Here is an 18,330-nt window from a genome sequence, read left to right as displayed (position 1 = left end):
TTGACAGTGACTTGGACTAGGTTGGTGTTAATAGCAGAAATAGGAAATAGTTGTATTGGGGATATGTTTCAGAGGTAAAAGCAAAGGACTTGTTGATGGATTCGGGTGTGGTGACAAAATGAGGGAATTAGTTTAACACATATTTTCGGGTTGAGTAACTAGGTGAATGGAGATGGCATATACTGATATGGAGAAGACTAGAGAAAGAGAAGGTTTGGGAACAGAAAATGAGATCAAGAGATCAGTTTTGTCCAAACTGATCTCAAAGTGAAGTTTGAGATGGTGAGGATAATAATAATAGCAGGTAATATTTATTGACAGGTTACTATGTGCCTAGAACTCTTCTAAGTATTCACTTGTATTCTCATTTAATCTTCTCATTTAATCTCATTTAATACTCCTAACAATCCCTTGAGACGGGTATTATTATTCCCATTTTATAGATGAGGAATCTGAGTTACAGAGAGATGAAGTATTTTGGCCCCTACCACACAATATGTGGAAAAGCAGGGGTTCAAACACAGCCATTCATAACCACTATACTATGTCTGCATGCAGACATCAAGAAGGCAGATGGATTATATGAGTGTGGAGTCCGAGGGAGATTTCAGAAAATACATTTGAATGTTATTAGCACATAGAGTTTTAAAGCTGCATAAGATTACCTAAGGACTGTACATAGGCTGGAACAATCACCTGCCATAGCTTAGGGATTGGAGGGGATAGAAAACAAGAAAATGGGATAAAATGCCCCATAGAAAGATGAGGAGGAGCAGAAGCTCATACTAAGGAACAAGGGCCCATATCACATGTACAGACTAGGCATTAACTATGATCTTACAACTATATTCACACCAAATGGAAGGATTAAAAATTTGGTAAGTAAATCACTCTGAGTTGGTGCAACTTCATAGTATACCTCTAACTCAGAATTCTAAAAGAAGCATACTAGTATGATGTTATCTAACCTAATGTACAGGTTAGCTCAGGCTCATCCTACCACCTTTAGGGCTTTACTTTCCTAATTCTTCTTTGTCCTCCTGAAAACAGGGGGTAAGGGGAAACAGGCTAGATCGTGGTCCTTGGCTTGTCCCTAAATACCCTCAGAGCAAAAGTATATATTATAAATGAAAGTTAGTAAAATTGAGAAAGAGTTTTCAAACCCAAATCACCATCACCACCACCACCATAATCATCAGCTAATACCTACTGGTGACAGACAAGGTGTCAGGCACTAACTTCCGTGCTTTACATAATTTATTCAATTCTAATTACTCAATAAAGCAGATTCAGTCATAAACCATACTTTATGATAAGTAAACAAAGAGGTAACCAGCTTGCCAAAGGTCAAAAATAAGTACCAATGCAGGAACTGAAACACCAGCCCAAAGACTCTTTCATCCTATTAATAACTATACTGTAAAACCTAAAATTCTAGAATTCTTTTCCATAAGGACTGTCAAATGTTGATAGTGATCAATGAACCTCATTTTCCAAATGAAATGGTCTCTGTCTTCATATTTGTAGAGTTCTAAATACATAATAACATTCTTCTTGAAACTCTCTCTTCTCCTGGTTTCAATAACACACATTGATTTACTACTTACCTGTTATGCTACCTTTCTCAGTCCCTACTGCTAGTTCATATTGGAAATTCAAATTGTGTTTGATATTGTATACTCTTATTTTTTTCATTCAATTCTCTTACATCAGGAGATCACAACAATAATTATAACTTAAATGCTATCTACATGATGAGGCCAAAATGCATATTTCCAGCTTAGATCTTTCTTGTTATTTCTGAGATCCATTTTACACATCTTAACGGTATCTCCAATTTGAAAGAAAGTGTGTAAGACCAGTAGTGCTTAAATGTTTGGAATGATTCACCAGTGAAACCTAGTGAATCAAAAGTTTTAAACTACTAATTCAAAGTAACAGACATAGAATCTTTCAGGTTTTCCTATTTTTTCTGGTGTTAGTTTTGATAAAATGTGTTTTAAAAGAATTTATCCATTTTACCTATGTTGTCAAATTTATTGACAAAATATATTCATATCCTTTTAGTATTTATAGGGTAATAGTAAAGTTTCCTTTTCCACCCTGATAGCTGTAATTTGTGAATCTTATTTTCTATTACCTTTTATTTACACTATTTTGCATTATCTGTTCAAGGAACTAACTTTTGGCTTTGTTCATTTCTTTATCCTATGTCTGCTTTATACTGCATTGATTTCTGGCCTTGTCTCTTTTTTTACATTGTTTTTTTCCTTCTTCTGTGTCCAGAGTAGGAAGATGGTCTTGTCTTTATTATACCCTTCCTCTAATTCCTTTGGGTATAATTTGCTGTTCTTTTCTTAGTTTCTTGAGATGGAAGCTTAGATAACTACTTTTCAACTTTTCTTTCTTTCTAATACATGTATTTAAAGTTATAAAATTCTCTCTAATCAATGCTTCACCTGCATAGTACAAATTTTAATATGCTGTATTTTCACTAATGTTCAGTTTAAAATATTGTCATTTTAATAATTCTTTACATTTTAATTATAATAAGTAAATTCTTTTTTGACTCATGGGTTATGTTGAAGAGTTTTGCTTAATTTCTAAACACCCAATGGTACATCAGTTAGGTCAGCTGTTTAATAGTGCTGTTCAGTTTTTCGGTTTTTATTAATTTTGTGTCTGCTTCTATTGCTATTTACTGAGAGATACACGTTAAAATTTACAACTGTCATAGTGGACTTGTCTAGGTCTACTTTTGGTCTCTTTTTGCTTTATATATTTTGAATCCAAGTCATTAGATACATACAACTTTTGGTGATTATGTCTTCCTGTTGAATATGCCCCATATATCATTATGAAATGTCCCTCTTAAGTCTACTTTGTCGGAAAATAACATAATTATACCAATTTTTATCCTTTCCCTATCCTTTTACTTTGAACATATGTGGAAACATGGGTGAATATCACATGGATAATTCCATGATGAACTGAATCATATAGATACAAGTGCATATACTATATGATTCCATTTATCTAGAATTTAGTAACAAGTAAAACTAAGGATAATAAAAGTTTTAATAGTGGTTACCTCTCAGGGGAGACTGAGCTGGGAAGAGGCATGAAGGAAATCTGTACACTTTAGATTTGTGCACTTTATGTATCTTAGAATATGCTCCAGTTTTTTTATACCTCAAGTTTTTTATTTTCTTTTACTCGTTAAACTGTATGCTTTTTTTTTTTTTTCCCCTAAAATCTGTTCCTCCCTCTTTTTCCATCTCAGGAAATGGCACCTCTAATTCACCCATCAGCTCTAGTCATGAGTCATGTACTCATAGAGAATCCATCAATAAATTCTGTGGATGGTGCATCCAAAATATATCTCATAATCATCTGAATCTCCCCCATCCCTTCTGCCACTCCTGTAAGTCAGTTTGTCTTAATGTTTCATCTCAACTTAAAAAAAAAAGCAACCTAATTGATCTCCTAGATTCCAGTCTCCCAGATTCCACTCTCACCCTCTGCTATCCCTTCTCCTCAAAGTAATTCTTTTAAAAACAGAAATTCCTCAGCTTAAGTCCTCTGCTTAAAATCTTTTCATTAATTCTCTATAATAATTTCACTAAAAACCATACTCTTCTAACTTGGCCTTGAAGCCCTAAAGAGTTAACCTTCTGTACACTCTCTGATTTTAAGTCACCATCTCTTTTGCTCACTACAATCTAGTAGCACTGATCTGTTTTCAATCATTTCAACATACCAAACTCTTTCCTATCTCATAGCCTATAAAATTTGTCATCTCAATTCCTCACCAAGGTAACATTTATTTCAGGTCATCTCTCAAAATTTAAGTTTCTTAGAGAGGTTTTCATGGATCCACAAATTCAAGATCCACATTTTACTACTTTCTCTCATTTATTTATAGCATGTAGACCATTTATTTATATATTATATATAGATACACAAATACATGTATACATGTACTTTACATGCACATACATATGTATGGAAGTAACATGTATATGTGTATATATAAAGTCAGGAACATGTTAGTCTAGTTTATCACTAGATCATTCCAAACACCAAGCACAGAGTCTGACCCATGGTCTGTATTTAATAAACACTTCTCGAATACATGAATCAATAAATGAATGAATAAATTATCCTTATCTGTGCATTGATTTTGCCTTTCCTTTTTAATTATTATTTTTAATTGACACAATTGTACACATTTATGGGGTTCAGGGTGATTTTTCAATAATGTATACAATGTGTAATGATCAATCAAGGTAATTAGCATTTCCATCACTTCAAACACTTATCATTTCTTTCTGTTCAGAATATTCAAAATCCTCTCTTCTATTTGGAAAATATACAATAAATTTTTATTAACTGTAGTCAGACTACAGAACAATAGAACTTATTCCTCCTATCTAGCTGAATAAAAATGATCACTCACCTCAAGACCCAGGAGAAAACATACTGCTCCACTATTTGCCTTATTGTCACTGCCTTGCTGGGGAAATTAAGAGTCTTAGATACAGGCTTAAAAATCAAGTAATTGAAGAGTAACAGGCTTACCAATTACAAGCAAGAAATGGGTAAAATTATGAAGATTCCTCTCCACAAGAATTAGAAGTTTCAATACATTCATTAAGAGTGAAAGTTCACAAATACCTAATGGTGCATGAAGACATGAAGCCTCTGTCAGGCCTTATAGGGTATAGAGAAGGGAAAAATTCAACAAATTATATAGATGAATAAGTGGGTTTGAGACATACATATGCCATCAATTCTTTCAGATCTAAAAGAGTTATTAAAATGGACTGACAAGCAGACAGGATCCCGGAGGCCAGGGCTGCGCTGAAGGCGGCCAGCTGCCCTATTCAGGATTTGAGGTTTCAGGCCGGCATAAAAGAAGATTCCTGGGAACGCTCGAGCCGCGCCGCGGGACCGACTGAACAGCCCGAGGCGGCAGCGGCCGAGAAAAGGGGAGGTGACAAACCAGAGGCAGAGAGTGAGCGCCCAACCTGGCACAGCCCTGTGAGTGACCCCTGGCCCAGCCCTGCTTGGGGGGCTGACGCCCACCCAGCTTCTGCCTGCATCACCGGGTCACTCACCGCCCCAGGGCTGCCTCCATTTTCCCAGGTGCTGGCAGGTCCGACCCGGCTCGGCTCCTCACTGAGCCTTCCCACTTGCTTGCCCCGGCGCGGGGCTTCCCGGGGCCTGCGGGCCGGCCTCCCCTCCTACTCCCTCCGCGGTTCTCTGGTGGGGCTGGTGGCATGGGGTGTCCCTGGCCAGTGTTGGGAGGGCAAGGAAGTATGGGCGGGGCTGACTGTCACTCCACCACACCCTCGACTCCGGCCTCCGGTAAACTTCCTGTTACTGGGAGGCAGATACCATCTCTGCAGCCACCAGTTCGGAAAAACGCCTAACCAATTTCTGGTTGGGAATAGTGTGGTAGGAGAGTTCCCAAGTACGCTTGAACCTGCCGGAGAGCTGGCTGCAGACGGGCGCTAGACTCGGTCCATGCCAGGGGGATACAAAGGTGAACAAGTCCCGAGAAAGATCTACACAGTGATACCAGAGCGACCGGTTGTCTGTGCCTACCAGAAATCTGGTAGACTTCCAGGGTGAGGCGGTGCCGAGCAGGGTCTTGACGGCCCAGCTGATAGACAAGGGTTGCAGAAGACACGTCCCAGCCCAGCCCAGTGTGCACAGAGTGGGGAGACGTGCAGCAAGGGAGGCGGAGACTCGACACACCCTGTAGGGTCGCCACTGCACAATCCAACAGCCTGGGCCAGAGCACACGGAACAGGGAGAAGTCCTGCACGGGAAGTGAAAGCTCAACAGAGATCACACACCCTGTGGTACGTGATCCACCAGCCCAGCAGAGTCCAAGCTGACCAGAAAGGTGGCTCCCCGGAGAGGCCCAAGACCCGAGGCAACCATACACACAAGGCACGAGAGGCCAACTGAGCAGTCACAGAGGTAGCCATACCAAATTGGCAACCACACCAACATCTCAGTTAGTCAATAGTCTCAAACCGGTGGACTGTGAAACCCCCTGCCACAATGAATAAACATCAAAAAAAAGATACCAGAAATACAAAAAATCAAGAAAGTACACCACCAAAAGTTAATAAATCTCAAACTCTAGATCCTATAGAACAAGAAGCCCTTGAAATGACTGACAAGGAATTTCGAGTGATAATTCTAAGGAAATTGAAGGAGATACAAGAAAACTCAGCTAGACATCATGATGAAACGAGGAAAAGTATACAGGATCTGAAAGAGGAAATGTACAAGGAAATCAATGTCCTGAAAAAAAATGTAGCAGAACTTGCTGAACTGAAGAAGTTATTCAGCGAAATAAAAAACACAATGGAGAGTTTAACCAGCAGGCTTGTCAAAGTTGAACAGAGAACCTCTGAACTTGAAGATGGGCTGTTTGAAATAACACAAGCAGACAAAAAGAAAGAAAAAAGAATCAAAGACATTGAAGAAAATCTGAGAGAGATATCAGACAACCTTAAGCGCTCAAATATCCGAATCATGTGTATTCCAGAAGGGGAGGAAAATGGAGATTCCATTGAAAACATGTTCAACAAAATAGTGGCAGAAAACTTCCCAGGTATAGGAAAAATCACAGATCTTCAGATCCAGGAAGCTCAATGATCTCCAAACGTATTCAACCCAAAAAGGCCTTCTGCAAGACATGTTATAGTCAAATTGGCAAAACTCAGAGACAAAGAGAAAATCTTAAAAGCTGCAAGACAGAAGCATCAAATCACCTCTAAGGGAGCCCCAATCAGGCTAACATCAGACTTTTCATCACAAACCCTAAAAGCTAGAAAGGAATGGGATGATATATTCAAAATACTAAAAGACAAAGATTGCCAGCCAAGAATACTCTACCCAGCAAGGCTTTCCTTCCGAAATGAAGGGCAAATAGTATATTTCTCAGACAAATAAAAACTGCGGGAGTTCACTACCACACGACCACCCTTACAAGAAATCCTCAAGGGAGTACTGGGTTTGGTTCCTGAAAAATAACTACCACTGCCATAAAAACCCAAGAAAAATCAAAACCCACTAGTATAATAAAAATGTCATTCATCAAGAGAAAACAAACGAACAAAAACACTATCTACAACCTAAGGAACCAACAAACACAGAAACCAAACAGTAAATCAGAAAGCAAGGAACAAAAGACACCTAAGACAACCAATCAACCAATAAAATGCTAGGAATAAATCAACACCTTTCAATAACAACTCTTAATGTAAAAGGCTTAAATTCCCCAATCAAAAGACACAGACTGGCTGACTGGATCAAAAAGGAGGACCTAACAATATGCTGCCTACAAGAGACCCACCTCACCCATAAAGATTCACATAGACTAAGAGTGAAAGGATGGAAAAAGATTTACCATGCAAACAGAAAAGAAAAACGAGCTGGAGTAGCTATTCTTATATCTGACAAAATAGACTTTAAACTAAAAACCATAAAAAGAGACAATGAGGGACACTACTTAATGATAAAAGGACTGATCCATCAAGAAGACATAACAATCATAAATATGTACACACCCAATGTTGGAGCAGCCAGATTTATAAAACAAACTCTATTAGACCTAAAGATGGAAATAGACACTAATACCATAATAGCAGGGGACCTGAACACCCCACTGTCAATATTCGACAGATCATCTAGGCAAAGAATCAGTAGAGAAACACAAGATCTAAACAAGACTCTAGACCAATTGGAATTGGCAGATATCTACAGAACATTCCACCCAACAACCTCAGAATATTCATTCTTCTCATCAGCACATGGATCATTCTCCAGGACAGATCACATATTAGGTCACAAATCAAGTCTCAATAAATTCAAAAAAATTGGAATTATCCCATGTATTTTCTCAGACCACAATGGATTAAAACTAGAAATTAATAAAAAACAAAACTCTGGAAAATATACAAACACGTGGAAATTAAACAGCATTCTACTTAATGACATATGGGTCCAAGAAGAAATCAAGCAGGAAATCAAAAAAATTTTTGAAACTAATGAAAATAATGATAAATCATACCAAAACCTGTGGGATACTGCAAAAGCAGTATTAAGGGGGAAATTTATTGCATTAAATGCTCACCTCAGAAGAATGGAAAGATGGCAAGTGAACAACCTAACACTTCACCTTAAAGAACTAGAAAAACAAGAACAATCCAAACCTAAAGTTAGCAGACGGAAAGAAATCATTAAGATCAGAGCAGAACTGAATGAAATTGAAAACCAAAAAACAATACAAAAGATCAATGAATCAAAAAGTTGCCTTTTGAAAAGATAAATAAAGTTGACAAACCATTAGCATGGCTAACAAAAAAAGAAGAGAGAAGACTCAAATAACAAAAATTAGAAATGAAAAAGGCGATATTACAACTGATTCATCTGAAATACAAGGAATCATTCGAGACTACTATAAACAACTATACGCCAACAAATTTGAAAATCTGGAGGAAATGGATAAATTTCTGGACACACACAACCTCCCAAAACTGAACCATGAAGACGTAGAAAATTTGAACAGACCAATAAAAATCAAGGAGATTGAAGCTGTTATCAGAAGGCTCCCAACAAACAAAAGCCCAGGACCAGATGGATTCACAGCAGAATTTTACCAAACATTCAAACAGGAATTGACACCGATTCTTTACAAACTATTCCAAAAGATTGAAACAGACGCAAATCTCCCATACTCATTCTATGCAGCAAACATCATCCTGATACCAAAACCAGGTAAAGATATAACCAAAAAAGAAAACTACAGGCCGATATCCTTGATGAATATAGATGCAAAAATCCTCAATAAAATACTAGCAAACAGAATACAGCAACACATACGTAAAATTATTCACCACGATCAAGTGGGATTCATCCCAGGGATGCAAGGTTGGTTCAACATACGCAAATCAATAAATGTGATACACCATATTAATAAAGTCAAACACAAGGACCATATGATCATCTCTATAGAAGCTGAAAAAGCATTTGATAAAGTTCAGCACCCATTCATGACAAAGACCCTCTATAAGTTAGGTATAGAGGGAAAGTATCTCAACATAATTAAAGCCATATATGACAAACCCACTGCCAATATCATCCTGAATGGGGAAAAGCTGAAAGCTTTTCCTTTAAGAACAGGAACTAGACAGGGATGCCCACTCTCACCACTCCTATTCAACATAGTGTTGGAAGTATTAGCCAGAGCAATCAGAGAAGAGAAGGAAATAAAGGGCATCCAGATTGGAAAAGATGAAGTCAAACTGTCCCTGTTTGCAGATGACATGATCCTATATATCGAACCGCCTAAAACCTCTACAAAAAAACTATTGGAATTGATAAATGATTTCAGCACAGTAGCAGGATACAAAATCAACACACAAAAATCAGTAGCATTTCTTTTCTCCAATAGTGAACATGCAGAACGAGAAATCAAGAAAGCCTGCCCATTTACAATAGCCACCAAAAAAATAAAATACTTAGGAATTGAGTTAACCAAGGAGGTGAAAAATCTCTATCATGAGAACTACAAACCACTGCTGAGAGAAATTAGAGAGGATACAAGAAGATGGAAAGATATCCCATGCTCTTGGATTGGAAGAATCAACATAGTGAAAATGTCCATACTACCCAAAGTGATATACAAATTCAATGCAATCCCCATCAAAATTCCAAAGACATTTTTCTCAGAAATGGAAAAAACTATCCAGACATTTATATGGAACAATAAAAGACCACGCATAACCAAAGCAATGCTGAGCAAAAAAAAATAAAGCTGGAGGCATAACACTACCTGACTTTAAGCTATACTACAAAGCTATAATAACCAAAACAGTATGGTACTGGCATAAAAACAGACACACTGACCAATGGAATAGAATAGAGAATCCAGAAATCAACCCACACACTTACTGCCATCTGATCTTTGACAAAGGCACCAAGCCTATTCTCTGGGGAAGGGACTGCCTCTTCAGCAAATGGTGCTGGGATAACTGGATATCCGTATGCAGGAGAATGAAACTAGACCCATACCTCTCACCGTATACTAAAATCAACTCAAAATGGATGAAGGATTTAAATATACACCCTGAAACAATAAAACTTCTTAAAGAAAACATAGGAGAAACACTTCAGGAAATAGGACTGGACACAGACTTCATGAATACAACCCCAAAAGCACGGGCAACCAAAGGAAAAATAAACAAATGGGATTATATCAAACTAAAAAGCTTCTGCACAGCAAAAGAAACAATTAACAGAGTTAAAAGACAACCAACAGAGTGGGAGAAAATATTTGCAAAATATACATCTGACAAAGGATTAATATCCAGAATATATAAGGAATTCAAACAACTTTACAAGAAGAAAACAAGCAACCCAATTAAAAAATGGGCAAAAGAGCTAAGTAGGCATTTCTCTAAGGAAGATATACAAATGGCCAACAGACATATGAAAAAATGCTCAACATCACTCAGCATCCGGGAAATGCAAATCAAAACCACACTGAGATACCATCTAACCCCAGTTAGGATTGCTAAAATCCAAAAGACCCTGAACGATAAATGCTGGCGAGGTTGTGGAGAAAAAGGAACTCTCATACATTGTTGGTGGGACTGCAAAATGGTGCAGCCTCTATGGAAAATGGTATGGAGGTTCCTCAAACAATTGCAGATAGATCTACCTTACGACCCAGCTATCCCACTGTTGGGAATATACCTAGAGGCATGGAAATCATCAAGTCGAAGGTATACCTGTTCCCCAATGTTCATCACAGCACTCTTTACAATAGCCAAGAGTTGGAACCAGCCCAAATGTCCATCATCAGATGAGTGGATACGGAAAATGTGGTACATCTACACAATGGAATACTACTCAGCTATAAAAACAAATGAAATACTACCATTTGCAATAACATGGATGGACCTTGAGAGAATTATATTAAGTGAAACAAGTCAGGCACAGAAAGAGAAATGCCACATGTTCTCACTTATTGTGGGAGCTAAAAATTAATATATAAATTCACACACACACACACACACACACAAAAAAAAAGAAAAAAAAAAACCGGGGTGGGGGGAAGAAGATATAACAACCACAATTACTTGAAGTTGATACGACAAGCACACAGAAAGGACATTGTTGGGGGGGGGGATGGAGGAGGGAGGGAGGTTTTGGTGATGGGGAGCAATATTCAGCCACAATGTATATCGACAAAATAAAATCAAAAAAAAAAAAAAAAAATAGAACTCGGGAGTAAAAAAAATAAAAATAAAAATAAAATGGACTGACAACATAAAGCTCCTATGTAGGCAGAAACCAACAGAAACATTACTTAAGACAGTAATGTATTGAAAAGTAGAATCTGGGTTTTAATACTATCTGTATAAAATGTCTCCAACTGTTACTAATCAAGAGACTCCACAAACTACAAAGAGGGTAGTGTCCCAGGGATGGTGACATAGTCAAGAACACACCTCTGCCCTGGAAGCATATTCAATGAGAAACTTACTGACCTTTACGCCATATTTTACTTTTCCAGCATAATGTTTTATGATGAAAGCAGGCTCCAATACAGCTGGGAATTCAATGTAAGAATTCTCTTCATGTTGATGTTTAAACTTGTCTAGCAATGTTTGATTTGTCGCCTGTGGAAAGCTAAATTTTTTAAAAAAGAAAAAAAACACTAAATAAAGATGCAGTAATTAGTATAGTCTTATTCTTTAGGTACATTATAATTACATTGCCATCTAACACAAGTAGCAGTTAACAAGTTTTCATCTATATTATCTAATTTGATTGTTATAACAAGCTAAAAATTTAGTATAACAAGGATTGGTGTTCCTATTTTATTGTGAGGGATCAAAAGTTGTGATTTGCCCATACTCACACTTTGTAAGCAGCAGAACCAAGAAATGAACTCAGGTCATTAGATACTTAGCTTAGGTTGGATTGTGCTGCACTACTGTAAAACCCAAAGGAAAATAAAACCCAAATCACATATTCTTCAGGGGTAAGAACTTCCAAAAAAGGAAATAATCTCTCAATTTGTATAGGTCCTTAAAATCTAGTCACTCTTTGTTTTCCTATTTCTTCATGCATAAGTAGCAATTTTCTTACCTATACCAATTACTATGTATTTCTATATCTATTATAATTTCAAATATACATCAATGGGTTTGGACTCACTGATTGCACTAAGTAAACATTTCATATCCAGGCATCATACAAATATCTACTAAAAATGAACTGCATAATAGGAAACATGGGAATATAAAAGTTCAGAAGAGAAAAAAATCACTAGAGGTTAGGAACGCTGAAAAGGTTCACAGAGGACATAGGAGGCAATTATGAGCTATATGTTAAAAGTTTGGTAGAAGTTTCAAATAGAGGAACTATCACTGACAAAAAAAGGAGAGAGAAAGTCTCTTTCAGAAAATAGTTTCTTTAACAGTAGCTAAATAATGAGAAATAATGTAATGTGAGGCTATAAAGATGCTGAGTACAAATCTTAACACATAAAAATGATTCCAAAATTACAACAAAAATGGTTAATTACATTGTATGTATTAGAATTAGGAAAGAGAATGGTCTTTAGTATCAGAAAGTCAGTTTATATCACCAGTTTGTCAGTGACCTTGGGCAAGCTAGGTAACCTTCTTCGAGAACCAGCCTTCTAACCCATAAAATGAGTATAATACCACGTACCACAGTGCTAATAGAATTAAATAACACTAGTAAAAATATCTAGCATTAGCTGGCATCTATAGGTATTACATAACTGCTATCGACTTTTTAATGTTTCCAACACTGCCATTTTCCTAATCACCTTGGCCTGCTTTTGCATTCAAATACTATCCCTTCCTCAAAATATCTCCACAAACTAGATAGCTCCAAAACTCTAAAGCCATTCTAGAATGGATCACAACCCTTGCAATTTCAGAGACTACAGCAACAGCTTCTATAATAGTCTCACCAATGCTAATTTTACCTTGTCTGAAGTCACTAAAGCAGGTTAACAAAATAAATTTTCCTGTAGGAGTGTTTGATCATGTGCCTCCCTTCCTCACTACTCCACAGTAGAATGTTTTCCTTCAGACAAGATGCTCACTTTATTGTCTCTAGGTAAGGGTTTATTTGCCTTCTAATCCTCTGAGTAATTGAAAAGCTTATAATATATTTTTGTCTTACTTTTAAATGGAGAACAGAAATTTTCAAAGGAATGAGTATAGACATGAGAACAATCTTTCCTCCAAACCAGTAAAGATGGAAAAGAGAGTTCTCCTCAGGTCCTGGATTCAACAAACAATTGCAGATACCTATTACCTTAGCAGGCAAAAGAGCCTGGAACACTGGCCAAACCAGACATTATTACTCATTTCAAAGCTCTTAATCTAGTGTCCCCTTAAGGCTATCTTCAAGGGTTGCCTTTGAAGTACCGCTGGAGTTTTCAAAACTACCAATGCCTAGACCCCATCTACTGGAATCCTGATTTAATTGAACAAAGTAGTGACCCTAGCATCAGTACTATTTACAAAAACCCAAGGTAATCTATCAGTGAGCAAGACTGACAAAATGCTGCCTTAAATGAATGGTCTAATCTTAATTTCAGTCTCTGTCAAAAGCAGATACTGATTCAACGGGTCTGGGGTGGAAGACTGAGATTCTATATTTCTGACAAGCTTCAAGGTAGTCACTGCTGCTTGTCAGCAGATCATACTTTGAGTACTACAGGAAACACTGATAACACTCCTAACATTCTACTCATACATAACTCCAAGACTTTGCTTATACTATTCTTCCTTCCTAAATGCCACATGGCATCCTCCAGAATCTAGCTTAAATAACTTGCCCAATATTACATAGCCAGTGAGTAAAGATTATCCACGACTTCTGACTCCAAACGCATGTACCTAGAGCACGACAAACACACTGAATAAAATAGGCACACCACTAAGCATATATTTCATGTTATACATTCCCTATAGAAAAAATATTTTATGGAGAAAAAGATACTCAGTGAGTCCTGAAGTAGCTCTTCCTAAAAGTATTTTCAACCCCTCTTTACAGGTAAATGGCAGAGGGAAATTATCCTATGCCTTTGCATCTTCTGGGATGGGAAAGCATAGAGACAGAAGGAATTTAGGACATGCCACCCGAAAATATGTTTTTTTGACATATTGACTATTTTGAGTTGAAGGCACTTGAGAAACAGCAAATATAGGAAGGGCTTCTTCTGACTTTCTCTTTTCTACCTAAAAATAGGCCATAAAATTTCCCATGAGAAAGATGCCCTCCCTGTACCAGGAAGAAAACATCCTTATCACAAGAGACTGGAAATTGACACTGAAATGGATCTGTACAAACTAACGTACTAAAATAACCCTTATTTTCCACTAGCTTTTCCCAATATATCTTAGTCACTTCCCCACAATTCATTGCCCCTATTCTAAACCCTTCATCTTGTCATTTCTTCACAAATATATTATTTCTTTGTCTAAAAGGTTTATATGCTTTCTGCCCTAATCACTTCTTCAGGTCTTCATTTTCGTGTGAGGACTCCCACGTACATGTAAAATTCTAATAAAACTTATATACTTTTTTCCTGTTAATCTGTCTTATGTCATTTTAATTTTAGGCCCAGTCAGAGACCCTAACAGGGAATAGGAGAAAATTTTCCTACCTTACAAGACAAAGATGGCCCACTTACAAGGGGAGGTACTAACCAGAAGACTGACTCATAAAGCAAGGAAAATATTGTGGATTATTAAAAATTTTTATGGAGGACTGAATATAGAAACATAATTGAAGGGATGATTAAAAGGTTATTCAGTCCAGTCTCCTACCTACAACAATACCCTGGCAGATGATGCAAAATAATTACTATGGGGAATCATATATATATACACACATATTTTTTTTTTCTTTTCTTTTCCCATGGCTGGCAAGTATGGGGATCCAAACCCTTGACCTTGGTGTTATCAATACCGCAATACTGTGCTCTAACCAATGGAAATCGTATTATTTTTTGAAGCAGTTGCTAATCAGCTCTAATGATGAAAAAGTTCTTCCTTTTATTGAGCCAAAATCTGTCTCTCTGTAATTTCTGGCCATATGGCTTAACCCCTGAAACTTATTGGTATCAACAAAGAGGTGACATTTTCCTCACTGAGCAATATTTCCATCTATGTTAGGTAGCAACTGGCCAGGAAAATATAGTCTTTGCATAATAAGATGTGCACTCAATGAAATTTTGCTTAAAGAATGATAGAACAGACATGAATCCCTTGCTTTATTTATGTTTTAATTATATATTCATTACCTCAATTGCTATTTAAAAACACCTTAAGATATAAGGCAGCATAATCATTTATCATCATTTCCTTTTAGCATGCAAGCAAACTGAAGATCAAGGATATTGAGATAGGCTAAAGGCAGTTAATACAGATGATATATAAACCCCGAACTTCTGACTCTAAAGCCTAAGTATTATAGGGAAGCAGTATATAACAATACCTCAAAGCACAAGCTTATTAGTCAGAAATACCTGGAGGGTTTGACTGTCAAGTACACCATTTACTACCTATATGGTATTTTTCTTGAATTGCTTAAACTACTTTGCTGTTGTTGCTAAAAAAAAACCTCAAACAAAATGAACTGCTTATCATTTCATTATCAACCACAATGGTTCTCAATACTGAATATCAAAATTACCTATGAACTTTTCCCAAATAAAGATACACCAGATGTAAGGTATACAAGCAGAATTAAAAACTACTAAAGTTACGATTATAAGAGATTATGTTTCAGGGCATATAGAGCAATATGAGGAACATTTACAAAACTCTGGACAGAAAATTAAAATATTTTTTATTTCTGTTAGCTGCCTTTAAATTCATTTAGATTAATGGAAACAGACTACTGATAGAGTGGGTTAGAGTGGATACTGGACATAACTGTTAGCAGTACCTTTCCCACTATACTTTTCATTCTGACATCTTATTTTCTATTTGTATGCAGTAATTCTGTGAGTTTATGGCATATTAATAGGATGACATATAACTTACCATACTAAACAGGATATTTCTGACAGTAAAAGGAGTCATTTTTAATAACTAAACTGGACAACAGTCAAAAACTTTAGACTGTCCCATGCAACCTGATGTACAGTCATCCTACCTGTGATAGTAAATCCCCAATATTTTCTATTCTAGTTTAATGGATATATTAAACTAGGAATCAGGTAAATTAATTCAATTTCTAAAGTTTTTACTAAGTAGTCATAAAAAACACACAATCTCCTCATTTCAGTTTCTCCAATTCTAGATTTGCCATCTCTTAGGATAATTTAACTATAATATTTTATAGAGTGTTGAGAATACTCTAGAGAATGCTAATATGAAGCTTTATTTCTGAAGATTATATTTAAGTTGGGTATACTGAACAGTGTTAACAAGAAATGGCAAATATTTGGCTCATCTTTCCACTTACCACCTGTGCAGTCACGGCAGACATCACTAATCTATCACGATATTCTTTTCTGCTAAACATGAAAACTGCAAATACATCTCATATATAAAACTCAATGAAAAAAGAAACACATAACCAAAATATACATATATGTCAATGAATTTAACATCAAAGCATGTAGAAGAAACCTCGAAAAATTTTAGGAAAACATTAGTTCAATAGCGAAGTCTATCCTATTTACCTGGAAACGAACACATATAAAAAAATTTCATAAAGTTCCTTATCTAGAAACAAACACAGATTTAAAAAATTGCATACCAGGGAATCTTTGGCTCTTTATTTGATAATGTAAGAAGAAAGTTAAAACTTAAGAAGACATGAAAAGCCCAAATGGCCAATAACAACATTGAAAAGAATCACTCACTTGCTTTCTTCATCCAAAAGATGGAGCAGTCCTGTTGGTTTTTTGCTAATGAGATTTATGCAACAGGTATTATCAATATAATCTATGTTGTGCCAGCTAATACCTTCAGTTCTATATTCCTCCTAGGAAAACCAAATAACAAAATAACAATTTATTCGTCTTGCAGAAAATAATAGGCATATGATAATAAGGATCGAAAAGCTTTTACCAGGCTTAAAAGAACAGTCTAGGTTTTATTTTTCAATCACCAATCCACACAATGGATGTACCACTTTAGTTGCATAAATTTTGATACAATGTATATCAGTTTTCTTCAGAAAGCACATGCAACAAAGTATTTTTGGTTAGAATTCTATTTCTGAGACCACTCTGATCAAAATTTAAGGCTAGGTTTGTTTTAGTCACACTATCTGATTATTCCACTAAGGAAAAATATACAAGGGAGAAGCCTAATCTCTCCCTCATCACTCTAAGCCATCAAAAAGGGCTGTGAGTGTTTGTTGGAGCAACAATGAATTTAATAAAACAGAATTTCTTGGGTAAGTGAGAGACCATCACCTCCAGTGATCAAGATATAAATCATGTGAAATTCATATACACTTAACTTCAGTAAAATAAAGTCCTTAGAATGTTTAAAAAAAAAAAAAGTTTAATATTCCAAGGTTAAAAAATTCAAAGCTCAGGTCTTGGGCAACTATTTAAAATCCTCTTATGAAGCACCCACTTTTCATTACTCTTTCTCTGTACTGGGAAATACTCTTATTCATCCTTTTGAAAGTAAAAGCAATGCTTTTACTTTTAGATTGTTTTTTCAGAAAGGTACACCTGAGAATGTAAACAAGATACATTTCTACACTGCAGAGATATTTAGGCACCAAGTAAAGCATGCCGTTTACCTGATGGTTTTGGTATTCACTGATAAAATTTGTACAAATCAATACAGCGGTTTTGCAAAATACTGATTTTTTACTTTATCATTCTTTCTGTATTTATTATTATCCTGTAAAAAAGAATAACCTTAAAATAAACTATAGTTACTCTAATTAGGAAGGATAAATGCTTAATTCTTTCCTTTTAAGTAACAATTTCACAAGAACTGTTTTATAGAAGTCACCTCCAAATGCTAGTAAAAAAGGTTTTTTCTCCTATTCTTTTGCAGAATGGTTAAGAAGCATACTAGATAGCATGAGCATAAAGATTTCTATGGGCATTAGTAGAAATCCAAAAGTCCTCCTCATCCCCTCTTCCCAATGACCATCCAACCCCACTTGCCCAAAGTTAGGTTATAATATAATTGATAAGATTTACCTATTTATAAATAGTATCTAAATAGAATCACACAAGTCAAATTCTTTTTTTGTCTTTTTAAAAAT

The 18,330-nt window shown here is 36.2% G+C and overlaps 1 protein-coding gene across 1 annotated transcript in view; it reads right to left on the bottom strand.

Moving 5' to 3' along the window:
• The window catches only part of MYO9A (myosin IXA), a 301,341-nt gene that overhangs the window by 189,884 nt on the left and 93,127 nt on the right, over positions 1–18,330 (bottom strand). Inside the window, exons 11-12 of the mRNA XM_063090574.1 lie at positions 16,958–17,079; positions 11,580–11,721 (exon numbers count right to left, since the gene is read on the bottom strand). Coding sequence (XP_062946644.1) covers positions 11,580–11,721; positions 16,958–17,079 — 264 coding nt within the window. The remainder of the gene's footprint in view (positions 1–11,579; positions 11,722–16,957; positions 17,080–18,330) is intronic.

The sequence above is a fragment of the Cynocephalus volans genome, chromosome 3 (genome assembly GCF_027409185.1).
Source record: "Cynocephalus volans isolate mCynVol1 chromosome 3, mCynVol1.pri, whole genome shotgun sequence".
Classification (NCBI taxonomy): Eukaryota; Metazoa; Chordata; class Mammalia; order Dermoptera; family Cynocephalidae; genus Cynocephalus; species Cynocephalus volans.
Note: the sequence above shows the minus strand (reverse complement) of the source record. Positions and strands in the feature narration are given on the sequence as shown.